Source organism: Trifolium pratense, linkage group LG2 (assembly GCF_020283565.1).
Source record: "Trifolium pratense cultivar HEN17-A07 linkage group LG2, ARS_RC_1.1, whole genome shotgun sequence".
NCBI classification, from domain to species: domain Eukaryota; kingdom Viridiplantae; phylum Streptophyta; class Magnoliopsida; order Fabales; family Fabaceae; genus Trifolium; species Trifolium pratense.
The window spans coordinates 12,174,753-12,195,619 of NC_060060.1; the positions used below are offsets into that span (position 1 = coordinate 12,174,753).

General features: G+C 31.3%; 3 protein-coding genes across 3 annotated transcripts; 1 reads left to right on the forward strand and 2 right to left on the reverse strand.

Moving 5' to 3' along the window:
• Positions 1-985: 985 nt before the first annotated feature.
• On the reverse strand, positions 986-3,549 carry LOC123904193. Its single transcript, XM_045953882.1, has 2 exons — positions 3,369-3,549; positions 986-1,575 (listed from the first exon to the last, which is right to left on the reverse strand). The coding sequence occupies exons 1-2, from the start codon at positions 3,547-3,549 to the stop codon at positions 986-988; spliced, it is 771 nt and encodes a 256-aa protein (XP_045809838.1).
• Positions 3,550-8,119: 4,570 nt separating this feature from the next.
• LOC123910373 (AAA-ATPase At2g18193-like) lies at positions 8,120-10,116 on the forward strand. Its single transcript, XM_045961468.1, has 2 exons — positions 8,120-9,209; positions 9,514-10,116. The coding sequence occupies exons 1-2, from the start codon at positions 8,232-8,234 to the stop codon at positions 9,910-9,912; spliced, it is 1,377 nt and encodes a 458-aa protein (XP_045817424.1). The 5' UTR covers positions 8,120-8,231; the 3' UTR covers positions 9,913-10,116.
• A 1,072-nt stretch (positions 10,117-11,188) lies between these two features.
• LOC123910372 (AAA-ATPase At3g50940-like) lies at positions 11,189-13,536 on the reverse strand. Its single transcript, XM_045961467.1, has 2 exons — positions 12,053-13,536; positions 11,189-11,865 (listed from the first exon to the last, which is right to left on the reverse strand). Exons 1-2 carry the CDS (start codon positions 13,073-13,075, stop codon positions 11,326-11,328), a joined length of 1,563 nt encoding a protein of 520 aa, XP_045817423.1. The 5' UTR covers positions 13,076-13,536; the 3' UTR covers positions 11,189-11,325.
• Positions 13,537-20,867: the final 7,331 nt, after the last annotated feature.

The window sequence follows — 20,867 nt, forward strand, 5'->3', positions numbered from 1 at the left end:
AAGAAGAAAGATGCTCATCACATAAGTCGGAATGGATTGTAAAATGGATTTAATCATAATTTTCCTGCCTGCTTGAGAGAGGTGTCGACTACTCCAAGAATTTATCTTCCTCCAAATTCTATCCTTGATAAATTTGAAAGTTGATTTTATACTCCTACCAATCATGGAAGGTAAACCAAGATACTTACCAGTACCAAGCACTTGAGTCACTCCGAGTTGATTAGCAATAGCTTCACGCACTTCAGCGAGGACATTTCTACTGCAATAGAATTCAGACTTCTGGAGGTTGATGGCTTGTCCAGATGCTGCTTCATAAACAGAGAGAATATTCTTTAAAACAGTTGCCTCATTGATAGTTGCTTTGAAGAATAGGAAACAATCATCCGCGAAGAGAAGATGAGATATAACAGGCGCATTTCTACAAATCTTGATACCATGTAAATCCCCTCTATTCTCAGCTTGTCGGATAAGCGCTGACAACCCTTCTGCGCAAATAATGAACAGATACGGCGATAAAGGGTCGCCTTGCCGTAAACCTCTGCCAGGTATAACAGGCCCCACCATGTGGCCATTAACAATGATTGAGTAGTCTACCGTTTCAACACATAGCATAATCCATCCAATCCATTTTTGAGAGAAACCCATCTTTGCCATCATATCTTTCAAGAAGTCCCAGTCGATGCGATCGTAAGCCTTGCTAATATATAATTGCCGCAAAGATCCCAGAAATGTTGGTAAAATCCAGGGTTAAATCCATCCGGACCAGGGCATTTATCCGCTTCCATTGAAAAGACGGCATCCTTAAACTCAGCAACAGTGAAAGGTGTAGTGAGATCATTGTTATTGTCCTCTGAAATGCTTGGACTGACTGCATTAAGAACAGACATGCGTTCTCCTTGTTGCTGCTGGAAGATGTCCATGAAATAATCTTTTGCTATAGCTTTCAGGCCTTCGGTAGAATTGCAAATGTTACCATGGCCGTCCTCTAATTGCACAATTTGGTTTTTTTCTTCCGGGAAGAAGCAGTTGCATGAAAATACCGAGTATTGAGATCACCATCGCGATACCAAAATGTTTTTGCTCTTTGTCTCCAGAAGATATCATCCTTAATAAGTAACAAATCCAGCTTTTTGCGTATCTCATTGAAATGGTGAATATTGGTTTCATCAACTTGGTGTCTTGCCATCTCCAATTTGCGCCTATATTTCTCAATTTCTTTCCGAGTCCTTTGACAGTTTGCTTCGCTCCAGTGAGTCAGCTCTTTTGCACAGTTGTTCATCTTCTGAGTTAATATAGGTTCAGTGAAAGAATTCCACTTTTGGTGCACAAATTGTGTGAAATTCGGTTCTACTAACCAAGAATTTTCAAACTTGAAATGTTTAGGGGGTTTGCTTTGAAATATTCTTTGTTCCCAGCTTAATAATAACGGATAGTGATCTGATGCGGTCGTTATGAGGCACTCTAGCTTGGCATGAACAAACAGATTGCACCATTCAACGTTTGCCAGTGCTCTGTCCAGCTTTTCCTCAATTGCTCTGTTAGTTCCGAGGCTTTTGAACCAAGTAAACGGATAGCCTTGCAGTGTTGGGAAAAACCGGCATAGAGAAAATAAATGAACGCAATCAACAACACAAGAATATAACGTGGAAACTCCAAAACCGGAGAAAAAACCACGGCCGTTGTCAAAACCGACAACCAGAGAATAAACACTATGTGAAAATTGTTACAACACATAGACTACCCTCAACCTTCCCTTGGCCCCCAATACACCCACACTTTCCAAAGCAAATACCTAACTACATCTCTCAACCCTCTAATACAAGAGTACAAGAGAAAAACCAAAAAGTCAGATATAAGCTTAAAGTGTTACTGACTGGTGCAATTACAAACAAAGAACTTAGGTCCATTATATAGCCTTGATTCCCTCCTTGCTTCACAATTCTAAGCGATGTGGGACTTTCAATAGCTATTTTTTAACCTCCTTCTTTTTCTTCATTAGCAATGTGGGACTTACATTGCAATCAATCCCAACAATCTCCACCTTGATTGTAATGGTCTTCAATCTTCATTGTCTATACCAACAATCATTGTCTTCACCGACAATCATAATTCTCATTGTCTATACCAACAAATTAAATTATCATACTCCACCATAAAGAGTACACTCCACTTGGAACTAAACCATCCCAAGAATTTTATTCACTTGGAACTAAACCATCCCAAGATTTTGCTTCACTTGGAACCAAGCCATCCCAAGAATTTCATCTCGAAACTTCGCTGAAAATTTATGGTGCAACTTCCATGTTGGCTTTCTCCGGAAGTTCATCAGCCATCGAGATAACCGCATACCTTGCATCAATGCCAACCAATGCCCGCACGCTATCATCACACACCTTGCATCCATGTCAACCGATGCCAATGTGTCACTTGAACAACTTCACACATCAATGAAACCACCTCAGGCCATTGTTAGGCTCCAACAATTCCAGTTTAGTTACATCACTTAGTAAACCTTGTTTCACTAGTTCAACTAAACTCATGTCACTATCAAGTACCCACCCGAAGATCCACAACTTAACCAAAACATGATAATCACCACTAGTAACAGATGCATAATCAATAATAGTAGAACTATCTAACAAGTATCTAACTAGCACATCCGCATCCTCATAATAAGTTGTTGTTTCTGATGTAACCCGAGTATTCTTAGCACCGCCTCTCCAGACTGTTGTTGAGTATTATTACCACCGCCTCTCCAGGCTGATGTTGAGTATTATTACCACCGCCTCTCCAAGCTGACCTTGTGTAACCCTGATTGCATCAACACATCCTTGACTTGATTTTCTACAAGCCAAACATCAATTTTCTCTAGCCTGAACTTCACAGCGGAACTCCCTCCTCCTGAATCAAACCAAGAGCTCTGATACCAGTTGTTGGGAAAAACCGGCATAGAGAAAATAAATGAACGCAATCAACAACACAAGAATATAACGTGGAAACTCCAAAACCGGAGAAAAAACCACGGCTGTTATCAAAACCGACAACCAGAGAATAAACACTATGTGAAAATTGTTACAACACATAGACTACCCTCAACCTTCCCTTGGCCCCCAATACACCCACACTTTCCAAAGCAAATACCTAACTACATCTCTCAACCCTCTAATACAAGAGTACAAGAGAAAAACCAAAAAGTCAGATATAAGTTTAAAGTGTTACTGACTGGTGCAATTACAAACAAAGAACTTAGGTCCATTATATAGCCTTGATTCCCTCCTTGCTTCACAATTCTAAGCGATGTGGGACTTTCAATAGCTATTTTTTAACCTCCTTCTTTTTCTTCATTAGCAATGTGAGACTTACATTACAATCAATCCCAACATGCAGCTCTATGTCAATTAATCCTGCATCTAAAACAGCTTCTTGAAAACCATGAATTAACCAATCTGGACGTTCATTACGTCCCCGCTTTTCATCTGATGAAAGAATGTCATTGAAGTCGCCGATTATGCACCAAGGTAGTTGAGATATTTGTGATAAATGGCGCATGAAATTCCAAAAGTCTCTTCTCCTACCTCCTTTAGGAAAACCGTAAAAACCGGTTATGACTTGAAAATGTTAGTATTTCAATGCAATGTTGTAAATACCGAATATTAAAATGGGCTTTGAATTAGGTGTTAATTTTGTATTAAATCGGTGGTAAAATTATTTTTGAGCAAAACTTGAATTCAAGTTTCTTGTGGGTATCACCTGTAAATCCACTTATGTAGCTTGTTCTTATTGGTTGATGAGTACATACCCTCAATTTATGAAAGGGTAGAGTAAGTCTCACCTAAAAATAATCATTAAAATATACTGTACTTTCCAAATATCAATAATATTTTAAATATTTTTTATGTGCTGATCCATCAAGAAGTAGTCTATATTAGAGTTTTCCTTATTATATGTAGTATGTAGTCATCATTCAAAAATAATAATGTGTGACCAATAGGTCAAGCTCAACATCTACCAAATTAAAGGTAAAGTTCCGCTATTATTTTTATTTTTTTTGGTAGAAGTTCCGCTATTATTTATTTGCACATAATGTGAAGCTTCTTCGAATTTACCTGCACTGCACACATTATTAAATTGCTAAATTGACTTTAGTTGAGAAAACTTTATAAATAAATAGAAACTTGACATGACTTCATAAAAATAAAAACAACTAGTCTTTCCGAACTTAAATTCAATTAGCAGAAACATCGTATTATATATGTTGGGATTTTAATCTCAAACATTCAATTTATTCGGTGAAATGTTTAGTTACTACACTCGGTGACGGATCCAAGAACCTGGGACAGAGGTGCAAACTTTTTTTACTTCAATAATAATAATAATAATTTTGTATTTTATGTTTTTTTCTTCTTATTTTATTGTTTATTTAAACCGCTAAATTTATATTTTTTGTTATTTGTTTATCGATCAAAGAACTGAAGTTTTTAAAGTAATAGAATAAAATTTTGAAAGATGTTTTCTCTCTCGACCCCCCGCCTTTCTTTTATACCCCCAAAAATCTCATTTTGTCCCTTGCGGTTTGAAAAATTTAGCCAACTTATTTCGGTTTATACAAACCGAAATTTTTAAACATGGAAATAATAATTCGGTTTATATAAACCGAAATAACATAAATGTTAAGAAAAGAAGAAAGATTTATGTAAAAATTCATGTAGAGTTACCTGTGGTAAATTTAGGATATCTCTCTGAATATAAGTCGTATGTTAATGATTTTTAATCTAGTGTAAAGAAGACACACTTTACTACAGGTTTGACACCGGAATTGTTAAATTTCGTTAAGTATAGTATGAGAAAATCTACCTACAAGTTTGAGAAAAGTTTCTGTACCAGTACCCATTATTTGGTCAAACTGAACCAATTAGATAGTTAACCCTCAAAATAAAAATTATATTTGTAATCTTCACACCCTAAGCTTTCCAACGAGTGGTCGTTTACTCAAATCGGACATCGTTTAGTATTTCAAATAAATTGTGGAAGTTGAGGGTCTGATGCTGAATTTATGCAGGAAATCTGGAAAAAAAATTGAAACACAAAATTTCGGTTTTTATTAACCGATTTTTTTTAGCATGAAAAAAAAACTCGGTTCATACAAACCGAAGTACCTCCAAGGGCAAAAACGGAAATTCATGGGATAGAAAAGAAAGACGGGTGGTCGGGAGAGAAAACATCATTTTGAAAAACCACCCCAAACTTTGAGACAAATTATAAATTTAGGTGTGTTGGATTCTGAGAGCTCAACCAGATTAGAACAACCCTTAAACTTCAAAAACCATTAACAATAAATCAATTTATTGAACTTAAGTGGTAAATAAACTCTTTAGTTCGATTAATATTTTTATATTTTTTTTAGAAATAATTTATTACATTAAAACCAACAATAAAAACAAATAATTTAATTTATATGCACAGTCGGTGTAAATTTATATTGTAGTTTTTTAGGCTTTCACAACGGTTTTTTGGCATTGCTATAGAATGAAAATGTTGTAGTGTCAACTTCTAATGTCATTCTTAGAAGGACACACATCAACCTCCAAACTATCAAAGAAGACATCAACCCGACCCATAAAAATATCAGTAACCTTAACTCTGGATCCAATGGATACAAGACTTAGTAGACCGCTGCACCATAGACATCGAAGTTTTTGCATATACCAAATCTATATCAATGATATTGAAATCATATTTGACAAACTAGGCATGTAGGTTATCATTGCACTTGAGACCAAATAATATAGTGTTAGTTGTCATTGAGATTTAAATATATAAAATATTTATATTGTCTTATCATATTGGTTCACTTGAAAATTTGGCATAAATGATAAAGGAGTTTGTATTTTTTAGATAACAAAAAGTGGTTTAAATAGTGTCATAGTTAGAATAATATTAATGTCAACCTGCATAGTTAATTAATGACAAAAGACTATATTATCCCTATTTTCAGTAATATGTTTAAATATAAAAGTAGGCTAATGAAAGATAGAAAAGAAGATACTTTTAACTCATTCTTTAACTTTTTTAAAAAAAATAAAAAAACTCATTCTTTAGAAACACAAAATTAGTTAAACTTTATTCTTTATGAACTTAATTTCTATGTACGGTCAAAATATATTGTCCCAACTAGATCAGGTTCTTTGTGAATGATGTGAAGCTTCTTCGAATGCGCACAATAATGATTAAATTGACTTAGATGACTTCATCATGAAGCTACTTCGGCAACAAGGCATAGATTTTTATTTTTACTTTACTGGAAACAAAAAAAGCATAGATTTTCTTTTGTAGATAGATTTTTTTAAAAGCAAAAGAATACATATAAGTAAAAATTAATTTTGTAGATTTATAAAAAATGAAGATATATTCTAGTTAAAAAAAACTAAAGTAAATTAATTTTTATTTGAAATACTTTATTTTTTTTAATAAATTTAATAAATTAATTTTTATTTATATATATATATAAGACCGAAGGAAACATATTAGTTGAGCAATGATGATCCAAGGTACAAGAAGATCATAGGAAATTTCAACAACAAAAAAGGAATAAATGGCTAAATAAGTCTAAAATAACTTTAATCCAAAAAAAAAGAGTCTAAGATAAGATAACTTGGACGGCCCAAATTGTCTCCGGCAATTTGTACCCGATCCAACTTAGTTCATACCAAAAAAATAATATTGGTTTTTTGAGGTAATAAAATATTGGTTTATGTGATAATTACATATAATGGACACATTAGTATCAATGTTAGGTTTTTATCAAATTTTTTTCTCCAACTTTCTAGCCACTTAAATTATCCCTTGATGGTGCGTAAAAAAAATAAATAAATAATTTATCCCTTGATGGCGGATGAACACTCTACAACATGTATGAGTACGAACAATGTGTTATTTATGAAAGAAATTATTTTTTTCAAGTGATTATAAGTTTGATATCTGATTCCCGTATATGATAAAAATTTGATCGGAGGAGAAAATCAGCTTTATATATTTCACATATTTTCAAAAGAGATTAGTCGTTGTTAAACTATAGTAAAAAATTCATACATATAACAAAAATAACCACATAAAAACTATAGTAGATAGTTGAGTCATATCTCGCAAGAACATGAGTTCAGATTACATTTGTGTGAAAAATCTGATGGTGGGCACACCCTAAACCTAATGAGTTCAAGCAATTTACCTCACTTAATTTTTTTCCATAAAAAAATAATTTTAATTGAATTTTTAACTTTCTATTTTTTTAAAATGGCATTTTTATCCCTTAATTTAAAAATCAATTTTTTCCCGCAATTTTACTATTTTAGTTCCTTTTTTTTTTGTGTCACATTATATATTTATTATTTTAATTTTGTTGTTAAAAGACTAGACTTAAACCAAGTTATTGGCTCAAGTGGTCAATGAGTTTCATCAAAAAGGACGAATTTCGGGAGAACCCGGGTTCGATTCCTGGGTGGAACAATTTATTGGTCAAACTTTACTTACCTCGCGGTCAAACTCTGGACTACTAGGGCCCCTTTCCCCGAGGAACCAGAGGGTTATAAAGAAAAAGAAAAGAAAAAGACTAGACTTACACGTTGTAATTGTATAAAAATGAGAATTCACACTCTTGTCCCACTACTTAAAAAGTTTCACGTTGCGAGATGACCTAAATATATGTTTATAAAGTAGAGATAATCTTCATCTTGTAAACCGATTTTGTAAGGTTGAGTTAGATCCAACTCTCTATTCTAAGATGGTATCAAAGTCTACTACACGATCTACTGGGCCGTCTGCTATCAGGTTTCTGATCGGGTCATCCAACATTTATATTCGTGTCTCAAGCCTAATAGCATTGGGCACGAGCGGGTTGTGTCAAAAGTCTCAGATTAGTTGCCACAGAATATGTGTTTATAAAATAGAGACAATCAGCACCTTACAAACTGATTTTGTATGGTTAAGTTAAATTCAATTTCCAATTTTAAGACCTCAATAAATAATATTCCTGGTAGCTATCAACTAAACTGAAATTCGATTATACACTTATTTTAATATGTGAACTAGTGAAGTAATTTACTCACTTGGTTTTCTAATGGAGGTCTAATAGAAATCAATCACTACATATATAAGAGTGTCAAGTTACAAAGCAAGCAACAAAACCATTCTCAATCTCACTCTTTCATAACACACTGTTCACACACCACCCCACCATGAGAACTCCCATGTTTGGTTCTTTTTCTTCCTCATTTACAAACATTGGTTCATCATCATCATGGTTCGAGCTATATGCTACCTTTTCCACTTTCATGATGCTTTTAAGAACTGCAATCAATGATCTCATACCCTTAAAACTTAGAACTTTCATCATCTCAAAGCTACAATCTTTCTTCACAAATTACCAACCCAACAATCAAGTTTCACTTCAAATTGATCAGTATTGGGATGGAACTACCAACAATCTTTTCTATGCAGCCAAAGAGTATCTCCCTACTAAAATCTCCACAACTTACAAATCCCTCAAAGTTGGAAAATTATCCAAACATAACAACATAGTTATAGCTTTTGATGGAAAACAAACAGTGGTGGATAAGTTTGAAAACATCAAAGTTAAATGGAACCTTGTTGAAAAATCAAACAATGATGAGGAAAATGGGTTTGTGTTAAGTTTTGATGAGAAGCATAGAGATAAAGTAATGGAAAAGTATCTTCCACATGTTTTAAGCACTTATGAAGCTATAAAAGATGGACATAAAACTCTTAAGATACATTCTATGCAAAGTGGGCCATGGAAACAAAGTGATTTAAATCATCCTGCTTCATTTGATTCACTTGCTTTGGAACCTGATTTAAAAAAAGCTATTATTGATGATTTAGATCGGTTTTTGAGAAGGAAAAACTTGTATAAGAAAGTTGGTAAACCTTGGAAACGTGGGTACCTATTGTATGGTCCACCAGGAACAGGAAAATCTAGTCTTATTGCTGCTATGGCAAAGTATTTGAAGTTTGATGTGTATGATTTGGATCTAAGTTCTGTGCATTCTAACTCACAACTTATGAGAGCTATGAGAGAGACATCTAACAGATCTATCATTGTATTTGAAGACATTGATTGCAATTCTGAGGTGCTTGATCGATCAAAACCAGACAAGTTTGCAAATTTGGATTCAGATTCTGACTTAATTGATAAGGTTTGTTGTGTTGCTTACTTTACTTTCAGTCTCACATAAATGTTCTGCTAAAATACATTTTTGTTTCTTATCTTATTTTGTTTGTTTGTTTTTGTCAAGTAGCCTAGTGGCTAGAAAATCAACCTTAAAAGTGAATAGGTGCAGTGTCCGGGGTTCGAACCTTGGCTCCTGTGCGATGTCCCTGGCATCTGAGCTAAGCTCACGAGGACATTTTGTTTGTTTTAATTAGTTTTTTAATCTTAATATGAGACCTTTTTATAAATAAGTAAGTAATTTAGTTTGCTTTCTTGAAATCATGGAATAGGTGACAATGCCTAAAAGGTTTACTCTATCTGGTTTGCTTAACTATATGGATGGATTGTGGTCAAGTTGTGGAGAAGAAAGAATTTTGATATTTACAACAAACCATAAAGACAAAGTAGATTCGGCATTGTTGCGCCCGGGACGTATGGACATGCATATTCACTTGTCTTTTCTTAAAGCCAAGGCATTCAGAATCTTAGCTTCTAATTATTTGGACATTGAAGAACATCATCAGCCTCTCTTAGAACAGATTGATGAGCTATTGGAAAAAGTTGAGGTCACCCCTGCAGTAGTAGCAGAGTATTTGTTGAGAAATGAGGATCCTGATGTTGCTCTTAAAGAAATTGTTAAATTTCTTCAAGAACTTGACATTCCAAAAGTTATTGTGGATGAAGAATGAAGTCAGAAAGTTTAGTGTTTTCTTGCTGGTGAAAAAATGACATTAGAAATGCTTATGTAATTGTAGTTTTTATTTAAGATATGATTTTGTTGCTACTGGTAAAAAGCAAGATTGCAAATTAACTATGGTATTGTAAATATTTGCACTTGTATTTTGAGTTGTCCTAAAACTTCAATGCTAAATGCTGGTAGAATCTAATATCCATTACAATTTCAACAATCTAAAATATGATAGTGTGACTAATCGTTAGTTGGTTCAGTGGTGATTGGCGCTGAATATGGTAGGGTACACCACAGTTCGATCCCTTGCAATTACGATCGGGAGGGACTGGAACCACTTGATACCAGAACTGAGATCCCCCCTGAACCACTTGAAAGCTTACATAGACAATATTTTGTTTCTAGACATAATTAGTAGCTCATCCAATCTTATTTGATCATGCCCAGCTTAATTACAATTACAAACTATAGTCAGTAGCAATGTTATGTTTCTATAGGCCTTCTTTGTGTAACACCAACATTGTTCTTGCTATTTCCACCACCATAAGACATGTGATGAAAGTGTGTGTTTGTGTGTGCATGCACATTCTTCCTGGCCTTAAAGGAGCTAGAACTAATCTTTCTTTGTGGTTGGTTGTAAATATGACAATCAATTCTCTTAGTCTCCACAACTTGACCACAATCCATGTATGAAGCTTAGCTTAGTAATTTAGACAATGTTAACTTCATTCATCCATCAGAATTCAGAACCACCATGAGCCTATCATCACTTTAGTATTCTAATTTAAACAGTAATAGTCTAACAATTGAATTATTTGCCTTCAATGACAAGCATGATTAAGACCAAGATTCCGACAACCATCAATGTCAAGGTCGCCTCCTCATTTGTTCTCACATTGATGGTCGTGACTTCGCGTCTAGGGCCAATGAATACTCATTTCATGCAAAAGGCTCATGTATATATTTTGTCATTCTTAATTCTCTTACTTCAAGTTCAAGCCCTCACTTACTTGAACGTCAGCCGGTATACTCTCCTCAAACAATTGAATGGACAGGGTGTTTCATACCAGCCAAAACCTCCTGATCAGGTAAGATCATCAAAATTCTTTCTTTTGTAAATCGGAGGGTTATGACCATAAAAATTATACATAGCAAATGCAGTTTTTTTAAATCTTTTAGAAGTATACATTTAGCCAATTTATGTGGTCTGAAACTGAAAGTATGCTTCCAAATTTTAGATTGTTGGAATTGTAATTAATATTAAAACCTACCAAGCATTTTGTATTCAAATTTCAAACATTTTGCATTCAACAAGTCCATATACAAGTAGTGCTTATCTTTTAACTAGATGACAAATGTTTTAAAAACTGATACGGACGATTCAGCCGCTCGAACTGTGAATGAATATTATCTATCATTTAGTTTTTTTAGCACTTCGATTGCGTTTTTGTTTTGATTCGAGTAGTTTAAAGCAGTTGAACCATAACTTAGAGGTCTTGCTAGTTCGATGTTCGATTTGGTTCTCAGAACATTGTTGCTGACTATAGTCTTCATCCATAACAACTCTTGAAACATCAATTTCTTGAAGAAATTTAATAACTTCTTCGAGAGCAACATTAGGATCTTCACTTCTCAACAAATGCTCTGCCACTACTGCAGGGGTAACCTCTACTCTTTCCAATAGCTCTTCAATTTGTTCAAGGAGTGGTTGATGATTTCCTTCAATGTCCAAATAATTAGAAGCTAAGATTTTGAATGCCTTGGCTTTAAGAAATGACAAATGAATATGCATGTCCATACGTCCTGGGCGCAACAACGCTGGATCGACTTTGTCTTTATGGTTTGTAGTAAATATCAAAATTCGTTCCTCTCCGCAACTTGACCACAGTCCATCCATATAGTTAAGCAAGCCGGATAGAGTAAACCGCCTAGGCTTGCTCTTAGTCTTAACCACCTATTCCATAATTAAGATTATTAAACTCATTCTACATAAAATACTGTACTACTCTGGTCTTAAATACGAGCAAAAGTCAAAGTATATTTGGTCAAATTAAGACCAAATACAGTTTGACTTTTATTTACATTTAAGAACGAACAGAGGAGTATTTAATACGAGACAATGAAGGAATAAGAAAACAAACCTTAGTGCCAGAGATAGAGTCTGAGTACTTGTCCGGTTTTGATCGATCAAGAACCTCTATGTTGCAGTCGATGTCTTCAATAACAATAATGGATTGGTTAGATGTCTCCCTCATGGCTCTCATGAGTTCTGAGTTAGAATACACAGAACTTAGATCTAAATCATAAACATCAAATTTCAAATACTTTGCCATAGCAGCAATAAGACTAGATTTTCCTGTTCCTGGTGGACCATACAATAAGTAACCACGTTTCCATGGCTTACCAACTTTTTTATACAATGTTTTCCTTTTCAAAAATCTATCTAAATCATCAATAATAGCTTTCTTTAGATCAGGTTCTAAAGCAAGTGAATCAAATGAAGCAGGGTGTGTTAAATCACTCTGTTTCCATGGCCCCGATTGCATCGAATGAATCTTGAGAGTTCTTTGTCCTGCTTTTATAACTTCATGAGTTCTTAAAACATGTGGAAGATACTTCTCCATTACTTTATCTCTATGCTTCTCATCAAAACTTAACACAAACCCATTTTCCTCATAATCTTTTGATGACTTATGCTTATATTCTTTTTTAGGATTGTCAAAAAGATCATCATTGTTAGAATTTTTAACAAGCTTCCATTTAACCTTGATGTCTTCAAATTCATCTACCACTGTTTGTTTTCCATCAAAAGCTAGAACTATGTTGTTATGTTTGGGTAATTTTCCAACTTTGAGGGATTTGTAAGTGTTGGATATTTTAGTAGGGAGATACTCTTTGGCTGCATAGAAAAGATTGTTGGTAGTTCCATCCCAATACTGATCAATTTGAAGTGAAACTTGATTGTTGGGTTGGTAATTTGTGAAGAAAGATTGTAGCTTTGAGATGATGAAAGTTCTAAGCCTTAAAGGTATGAGATCATTGATTGCGGTTCTTAAAAGCATCATGAAAGTGGAGAAGGAAGCATATAGCTCAAACCATGATGATGATGATGAACCAATGTTTGTAAATGAGGAAGAAAAAGAACCAAACATTGAGGATCTCATGGTGTGTGTGTGTGTGTGTGAAGAGTGAATGGAGAATCGTTTATTTGTAGAGTTTTCTATTTGGTTTTGAAACTAGATGTACCTGGATTTGGTTTTACGTTGTAATTTATCTTGGTCACTGATTTCACATCAGACAGTTTAGATTATATAGATTATAGTCATTATACAAACACTAAAATAATGTTGACTATTCATTTGAGATCGGACATTGATGTTGTAGCTGCGTTGACTAGTAAGAAATCTGTTTCTAAATTAGATGCGGTACTACTCTTAAAGAAGTGGTATCTAATTATTCTGCGGCGCAGGCACATTCGAAGAAGCTTCACAATCATTCATTTGGTAGCTTCCGCGCAAGAGATGGAGATTGGAGAACCTTGACAGTTTGACACCCTATTATTGGCAAGAGAAAAGAGATGGGAACATGACCTATTAGTTGGGATATTCCACACTTTCACAAAGTTGCTAAAATGTAGTTAAATACTAAAAATTTATATATGCACCAAAAAAAATTATATAAACTCACCTAAAAATATAGCAAGGTGCATTGCGCTAGACTAATTTCCTTGAGGTAACTAAGATCCATTTAAGGGGTTGACCTCTCCCAACAAATGTTTCTCCATGCACATCGGCCGGGGATCAAATCCGGGACCAAATGATTAAGGGACCCAAGTATAAGTTGCACCTTTTCACTTTGGACAAAGAAACTCATTCATATTTGATTTATGGGTGGAACAATTTCTTAGCCAAACTTTACTTACCTTAAAAAAAAAAACCATGGTGAGCACTCCGGTACACATCTTATGTGGACGTGTACCGGTACACTGTTAAGGTGTATAATTTTAATTGGTTCATATGTAATAATAATTTAACATGTCATTTCAAGACTTCTTTAAATAGAAATTTCCTAAATTACTCTTTTAATTTACAAAAATTTTAAAATGGAAATTAAAGAAATTTCCTAAATTGCCTTTTGTCAAAATAAATAGAGATGTTTTGTAAAAATAAAAATAAAATAAAAAGCGATGAGATGTTTTAGATGAGATTTTTAATTTACAAAAATTTCAAAATGGTTTTTTTTTTTTTTTTGTGAAATTGACAAAAGGGTTTTAATATGCGTGTGTTTTTGCTTTTCATCAATTTCTATTATTTTTTATACTTATAGCACCACCCGTTTTGAAGTATTTCTTTCAATTTATCGTAAAGTTCATATTTTTGTTTCATATATGCAATTTCGAGGTTTTTCAATTTACGGCGGTTTTTTTTTTTTTTTTCGTTTTAGGTTGTGGGTATCATTCTTCTCTTTCAATGTAAAGTTGATGTATCTAGACTATAATGTTATCAATATACATCAATTTTACAATAAATCTAAAAAATAAACTTTTTTTTATATATATGATCGGATGGAGTAACATTTTCCTTTAGGGTATGTTTGTTTCGAAGTAGATGGAGTGAAGGGGAGGTGGGGAAATATTTGTAATAAAGGATAATTTTGGTAGAAACTCTCAAATATCTCAAATGTTATATATTTTTTAAAAAACTCTCTTCAAGTATTATATATACGGTACCTTTTTTTTTTTGGAAAACTCTCAAATATATATATATATTTTTTTGTAGAAACTCTCAAATATATTTTTTTGTGCAATATTTGAGATATTTGAGAGTTTCTACCAAAATTACCCTTTACTAAAAATATTCCTTCAATTTTTTTTTTAATCAAACAAACTTAACGCATTTCATTAACTAGTAAATGTTCAATACATAAGAGAATAATCTCAAACCTACGGAAACTAGCCCAAGAATTGGCCGCCCGAGCAAGTGAATGAGCAACCATAGAAGCCCCCTAATAAGTTTGAGGGCTTTACTTACTTAAGCCGTCAACAAGTTTTATTAGAAAATTGAGGTTTTCATGTAGTGTGTGATTCTTAAAAAAAAAAAATAGAGTAATTCTACCAGCGTTTGATATGCTAAAACCTAAGGGACTTGACAGGACAACTTCAGTTGTATTGTACGTGTTTGATTTTAATTTTTTTCTCAAACAATTCAATACCACCTAATTGGAACGAGACCCATGACATTTAAATTTTTAGCAATATAATATTTCGATGTCAACTAATTGGATTACTTGTGAATCAAAAACCTAGTTATCAGAAAAGGATTATTAAGTTGCTATCAATTCTACCGATAAAAATCAAAGAAATAAATTGACCAAATTGAAATGTAAAACACTTAAGAATTTAAATGTCGACAATGTAACAGTTCAACATCAACTAGTTAGATTAACTATGACTCAAGACACGTAATTCATATGAAATGAGTGTTAAGTCTCAACTAATTTTCTCAATTGTGACATAGGGAATCAATTCATCTCAGTTAATCTGTTCAACTTGACCTAATTGAAATGATAAACACTTAAAAAGTTGAATTTCAACATTCTAGCTAACAGTTCAATCTCATATTGTTGGACGAACTATTACACCTGAAACCTAGTTATTATGAAAGGATTGTTAAGTCACAACCAATTAGACTGAAAGGAACTAAGGAGATCAAACATTCTCAATCTCACTATTCAACTTGACCAAATGAGAATGAGAAACACTTAAGAATTCAAATTATAAAATCAAACAATTCAACCTCAACTAGTTAGATTAACTATGACTTAAAAAAACATAGTTCAAATGAAATGACTATTAAGTCTCGACTAATAATGCCAATTGTGTCAACAGAAATAAAAAAAATTTAGATCAAACTCTTCAACTTGAAACATAGTTCATATGCAAACTTACCTAATTATACTTACTTTATTAAGGAATTCAATTTTTCTCAATCAAGTCGTTCAATATCACTTAATCGGACTAACAATAACTTATGAATTTAAATTTCGATAATTAAGCATGTCTAGAACAATATCAAAAGTTCATTTACAAAACTTTAGTATTTTTTAATATGAGACGAATTAAATATGAATTTTGTAAATTAAAATATCAAGATAAAAGTAACGAATATTTTGACCTAGAAATCAAATTTTGTACTCCTTACTTTTGGACAAACTTTTTATAATGCGCTATACATATTTGCAAAATCAATAGAAATATACATCAACTTTACAACATGACCAAAATTGCATGCATAAACAATTTGGGGGGATCAAAACATGACATTTTCATATGAAGATGAAAAATTAAATTTAGTAATTTTGTATCGATAACAAACTTATTTAACCCTGTAAAATATAACGAATCAGTAAAAATTAGCAATATTACAATAAATATATAAACATATTAAAAAAATTAAGTTTTTTTTACTAAAAATAAATATTTTTTAATAATTATATGCACTAATGATTAGGTGATAAATGAATATTAATCTTTATAAACTAATAATTTTAAAAAAAATTGAAAGGTAATAATATTGAAATATTAAAATCGTAGTTGGATCAATCATATTAATAATTTTAAAAGTTTTTTTTGTTTGAATAATTAAAAAAGTTATTAAAATCATATTTTAATTTTTAAGAAAATACAAAATACTAAAATAATATTATTTATAAGATATTAGAATAATATTAAAATATTTGAATTTGTTGAAAATCATATATAAGTTGAAAGATATGATGCATGGTTTGATTTATTGTGGAAAGATACATTTGCCAATATTAAAAAGTTGTATTTAATATAAAAAACTTAATTCATAAGTACAATTTCAAAATTCAACTAAACTAAGAAAATAGAAAATTAAACTAAAATAGTTCTAACCCTAGCCGTCACATTTTTTCTTCTTCTTACTTTATTAAAGAGGGGTGATTTCAGGTCAAATCTTGACCTAAAATCACCCCTCCAAATTGTTTTTTCTTTCTCGTTATTAAATAAGTGTGATTTTTCACATATTTGTTTGGTTTTGTGTTATTTGTTATCCCGTTCTTGTGCGGTGTATTCTGTTGTGCCGTCTTTGTGCGGTGTATTTTGTTTTCCCGTCTTTGTGCGGTGTTCATTTGTTTCAGGTTGAAGGATTAGATCCGATCAAGTACAAATCTATCCAATGTCGACTTTTGTGTCATCAACGCTGCAGATCTGGGGGCATGGATATTCCAGACACTTCAATATAGTCATATATGTAGGCTTATGTAATTTGCCGTTTCATGCTATTAACATGGATGCTGTGAGTTTGTTTGCAGATTCATCCTTTTTGTTTTTAGCAAATTTGAATTTGTATTACATCGATGTACTCTATCAATTTGAATGAATGAATATCCTTTATTTTTAGTCAAAAAAAAATATAAAAAACTTAATAAAGAAATAAAATCTGCAATAATTTTTTTTTGTTTGACAAATCTGCATTAATTACTATATTACTTGTTAACCACATCAGCGGTGTACTGGTACACATCCACATAATATGTGTACCGAAGAATTCACCAAAAACCATTCATATTTATTGTTTCACTGTGAAATGTGAATCACTTTCACATACTTAAGCTATTATGTTTCGATTGTGTTTGGATTGTATCAAATTTTCTTTTTTTTTTAATTTCCTAGATTGTTTATTTAGGTTGTATATATTTATAATTAAATAGGTGTTAATTAGCAAATGAATGCACAACATTTAATAAAATTTACTCAACCCTCAATTTTCTAGTGTAAAATAACTAAGTGGGTGTATTGGATTGAGATTTTATGAGAACATTTTTGCAAAAAAACTTGGTGTTGAGATTTTGTTGGACTATATTGATTTTGTGAGATTTTAAAGACTTTTTTACAATTAAGATTTTTAACACATGATTTGAATGGATTTAGAGAGATTTTTTCCAAAAGACTTTTTACAATCAAGATTTCATAATATTTTATATATTAGGAAACTTTTGTATATTAGGAAAATTTTAAAAGAATCAATAAATTTTAATAAAAGAAATTATATTTTTTTGGGAATCCAAATATTTTTTTTTAAAAAAAAAAACCTTACATTTTTTTTTACGTATATGTTTCTAATCACAAATAAAAACCACTACAACCATTGATGAGAAAAGAAGCAGATGAATGTAACGAAAAAAAATTTGCTATAAAAAGTTGTAATGATCTTCTCATGACTCGGTTACTTTGGATGCTAGTTATGATCTTATTTGGCACAAACAGGTACCCCTAAAGGTTTCTATTTTAGCTTGGCGTTTATTGAGGGATCGGTTTCCCAATAAAGCCAACCTGGTTACCCGAGGCATCTTATCATCTACAGCTATCTCTTGTGTTTCTAGATGTGGAAGGGTCGAGTCGGCTCATCACTTGTTCCTCTCCTGTAGTTTTTCTGGTTCTCTTTGGGCATTGGTTCGATCGTGGATTGGCGTTCCTATGGTGGACTACATTACTTTGTGTGATCATTTTGTCCAGTTCACTTCTTCAACAGGCGGTTCTCGCCCACGACAGCCTTTTATGCAGCACATTTAGCTGGCTTGTGTTTGGGTTATATGGACGGAAAGAAATCATAGATTATTCAGCGGCTCAACAAGTACTTCTCATCAATTGTTGGATAAGATCAAGTTGTTTTCCTATAGGTGGTTGAAGACGACGAGTGTGACTTTGGTCTCAAACTACCATAGCTGGTGGTCTGATCTTTTACTTTGTTTGAGTCTTGTATGATTGGTTTTATGCTTTTTTTTTCTTTGATCTTTTGTAAATATTTTTAGTCATTCTCGATACACCTTGTGCTGGGGAGACTGTTTAGTAATATTTATCTCATTTTGGCTTGTTAAAAAAAATTACTTTATTTCAAACCTGAATGACGTTAAATAGACTTACAATAGAAATCCTAGTTAAAATAGATTAATAACTAACTTATCATAAATTCATTATCATCTAAATTTAATAGATAATTATCCTAATAATAACAAACTTAAAAAAATATAATAACAAGTAATAATAACAACTTAAAAAAGATAATTATCATAAATTCTCTTTTTAAGTCACTTATATTGTGTTTTGTTCATTATAAAAATAAACTTTTTATTTTAAAAACTTTATCAAAATTGTGTTTGACTCTACTTCTCCTTAAAAGAAGTAGAGAAGTAAAAAATAAGTAAGGCCAAACAGGCACCAAACCTAGTGACTTTGAACAAATCTGATTTAGAATAAAACAGAATCCCACTTTGTTATTATAAAAATAGTTTAAACACTTGTGCATTTGCACGAGTCATTGATTTTTATTCGATATTTAAGTTTGTCATTATATTATGGTAGAAAATTTATTTATAATAAAATATTTACAAATTTGTTATATAATATTGTTAAAACATAAGTGAAACTATTGTGCTATTTTTTGTAAAACTTATTAAATGAATACATTTGATTATAATTATCAATGATAAATTATTCAATTTTTTATGTATCTATCATAAATAATAGTCTTGTATATATTTTTTAATAAAAAATTAGAAATTTGATTAGGAATATTTAGGATGATTTAGTAAATTTGATATTAATTAACTTTATTGTATTATTATTATAATAATAATATTGGTATTATTAATAGTTAATAGTATATTGTTTATTTATTTTTGATGAAAAATATTGTTTATGTTTCTATTTATATATTCCTAATTTTATGCATATTCATCTTATTTTTTCTATATTTTTTTATGGACTATTTTATTCTTTTTTATTTTATGTATAGATTACTCTGTTTTGTTTATTACTAATATATTAAAATCGATTACCACTAAAATTCCTAATTTATCCTTATTACTTTTAACCACTTTGCAAGATTTATATTCTTCATTGTAATTTTACTAAAATAAATATAAAAAAAAATATAGAAAGATGATTTGCTTAAAAATAGGAACAAAATAAATTATAGACAGGAACAAAACATAACAATTTATACATAAAAGTAGGAAAAAAAATTAATAATAATATAATAAAGTTAATTAGTATCAAATTTAATGAATTACCCTAAATATTCCTAATAAAGTTTCTAATTTTTTTATTAAAAATATACATGGGATCATTATTTGTCAATAAAACATAAAAAATTGAATAAATAAGTTTATAAGAAATAATTAACACAATAAATCCATTTATATTTTAACAATATTATATAACAAATTTTTAAATATTTAATTTAAAACAAATTCTCTACATTAATATAGTTGACAAACACAAATATCGAATAAAAATCAATTGACCCGTGCTAATGCACCGATCTTTAAACTAGTTCCAATATATAATCTGTTTTGTTTCTATTTTTAAGCATATAATTTTTTTTTGTATTTACCTTATATTATTTATATATATTTTTAGTGAAATTACAATGAATGATATACCACTTGCAACGCGGTTAAAAGTAATTAGGATAAATTAGTAACTTTGTTGGTACTCGATTTTAATATATTAGTAGTGGAAAACATTAAAAAAAAAATCTCACTTTGTTTGTTTTGAAGCTTATCTATACTTCTATATATTTGTACTATACATAAAGAGGATACAAAAAAAATTTGAGTGGACTTTTCATAATACTATCCTTTAGAGGCCGTTTGTTATAGCTTATTTTAGAAAAAAATTATTTTTTTTTATAAAAATATTCACTTTTAATTGTTTTGCATCTGTTTGTTATAGATTTTTAAAATAATCAGAAATTAAAAATAATCAGAAAACAGCTAAAAATGATAAGCTACTAAGAGTAGCTTATAAAATAATATATTTTTTTAGAGGAGAGAAAAAAAAAGTTAGAAGAAGAAAGTTATTTATAATTAAAGAAATCACTTTTATAAGTTCTATCCAAACAAACTAAAGATTATTTTATTTTAAAAAAG

Excerpts from the sequence above, each read along its gene's own strand:
- LOC123904193 (XM_045953882.1), bottom strand. The coding sequence starts at position 3,549 with ATGCGCCATTTATCACAAATATCTCAACTACCTTGGTGCATAATCGGC. Across the intron at positions 1,576-3,368 it reads GCTGCATGTTGGGATTGATT|GCTATCCGTTTACTTGGTTC; the intron begins GTAATGTAAGTC and ends CAACACTGCAAG.
- LOC123910373 (XM_045961468.1), top strand. The coding sequence starts at position 8,232 with ATGAGAACTCCCATGTTTGGTTCTTTTTCTTCCTCATTTACAAACATT. Across the intron at positions 9,210-9,513 it reads ATTCTGACTTAATTGATAAG|GTGACAATGCCTAAAAGGTT; the intron begins GTTTGTTGTGTT and ends ATCATGGAATAG.
- LOC123910372 (XM_045961467.1), bottom strand. The coding sequence starts at position 13,075 with ATGAGATCCTCAATGTTTGGTTCTTTTTCTTCCTCATTTACAAACATT. Across the intron at positions 11,866-12,052 it reads ACTCTATCTCTGGCACTAAG|GTGGTTAAGACTAAGAGCAA; the intron begins GTTTGTTTTCTT and ends ATTATGGAATAG.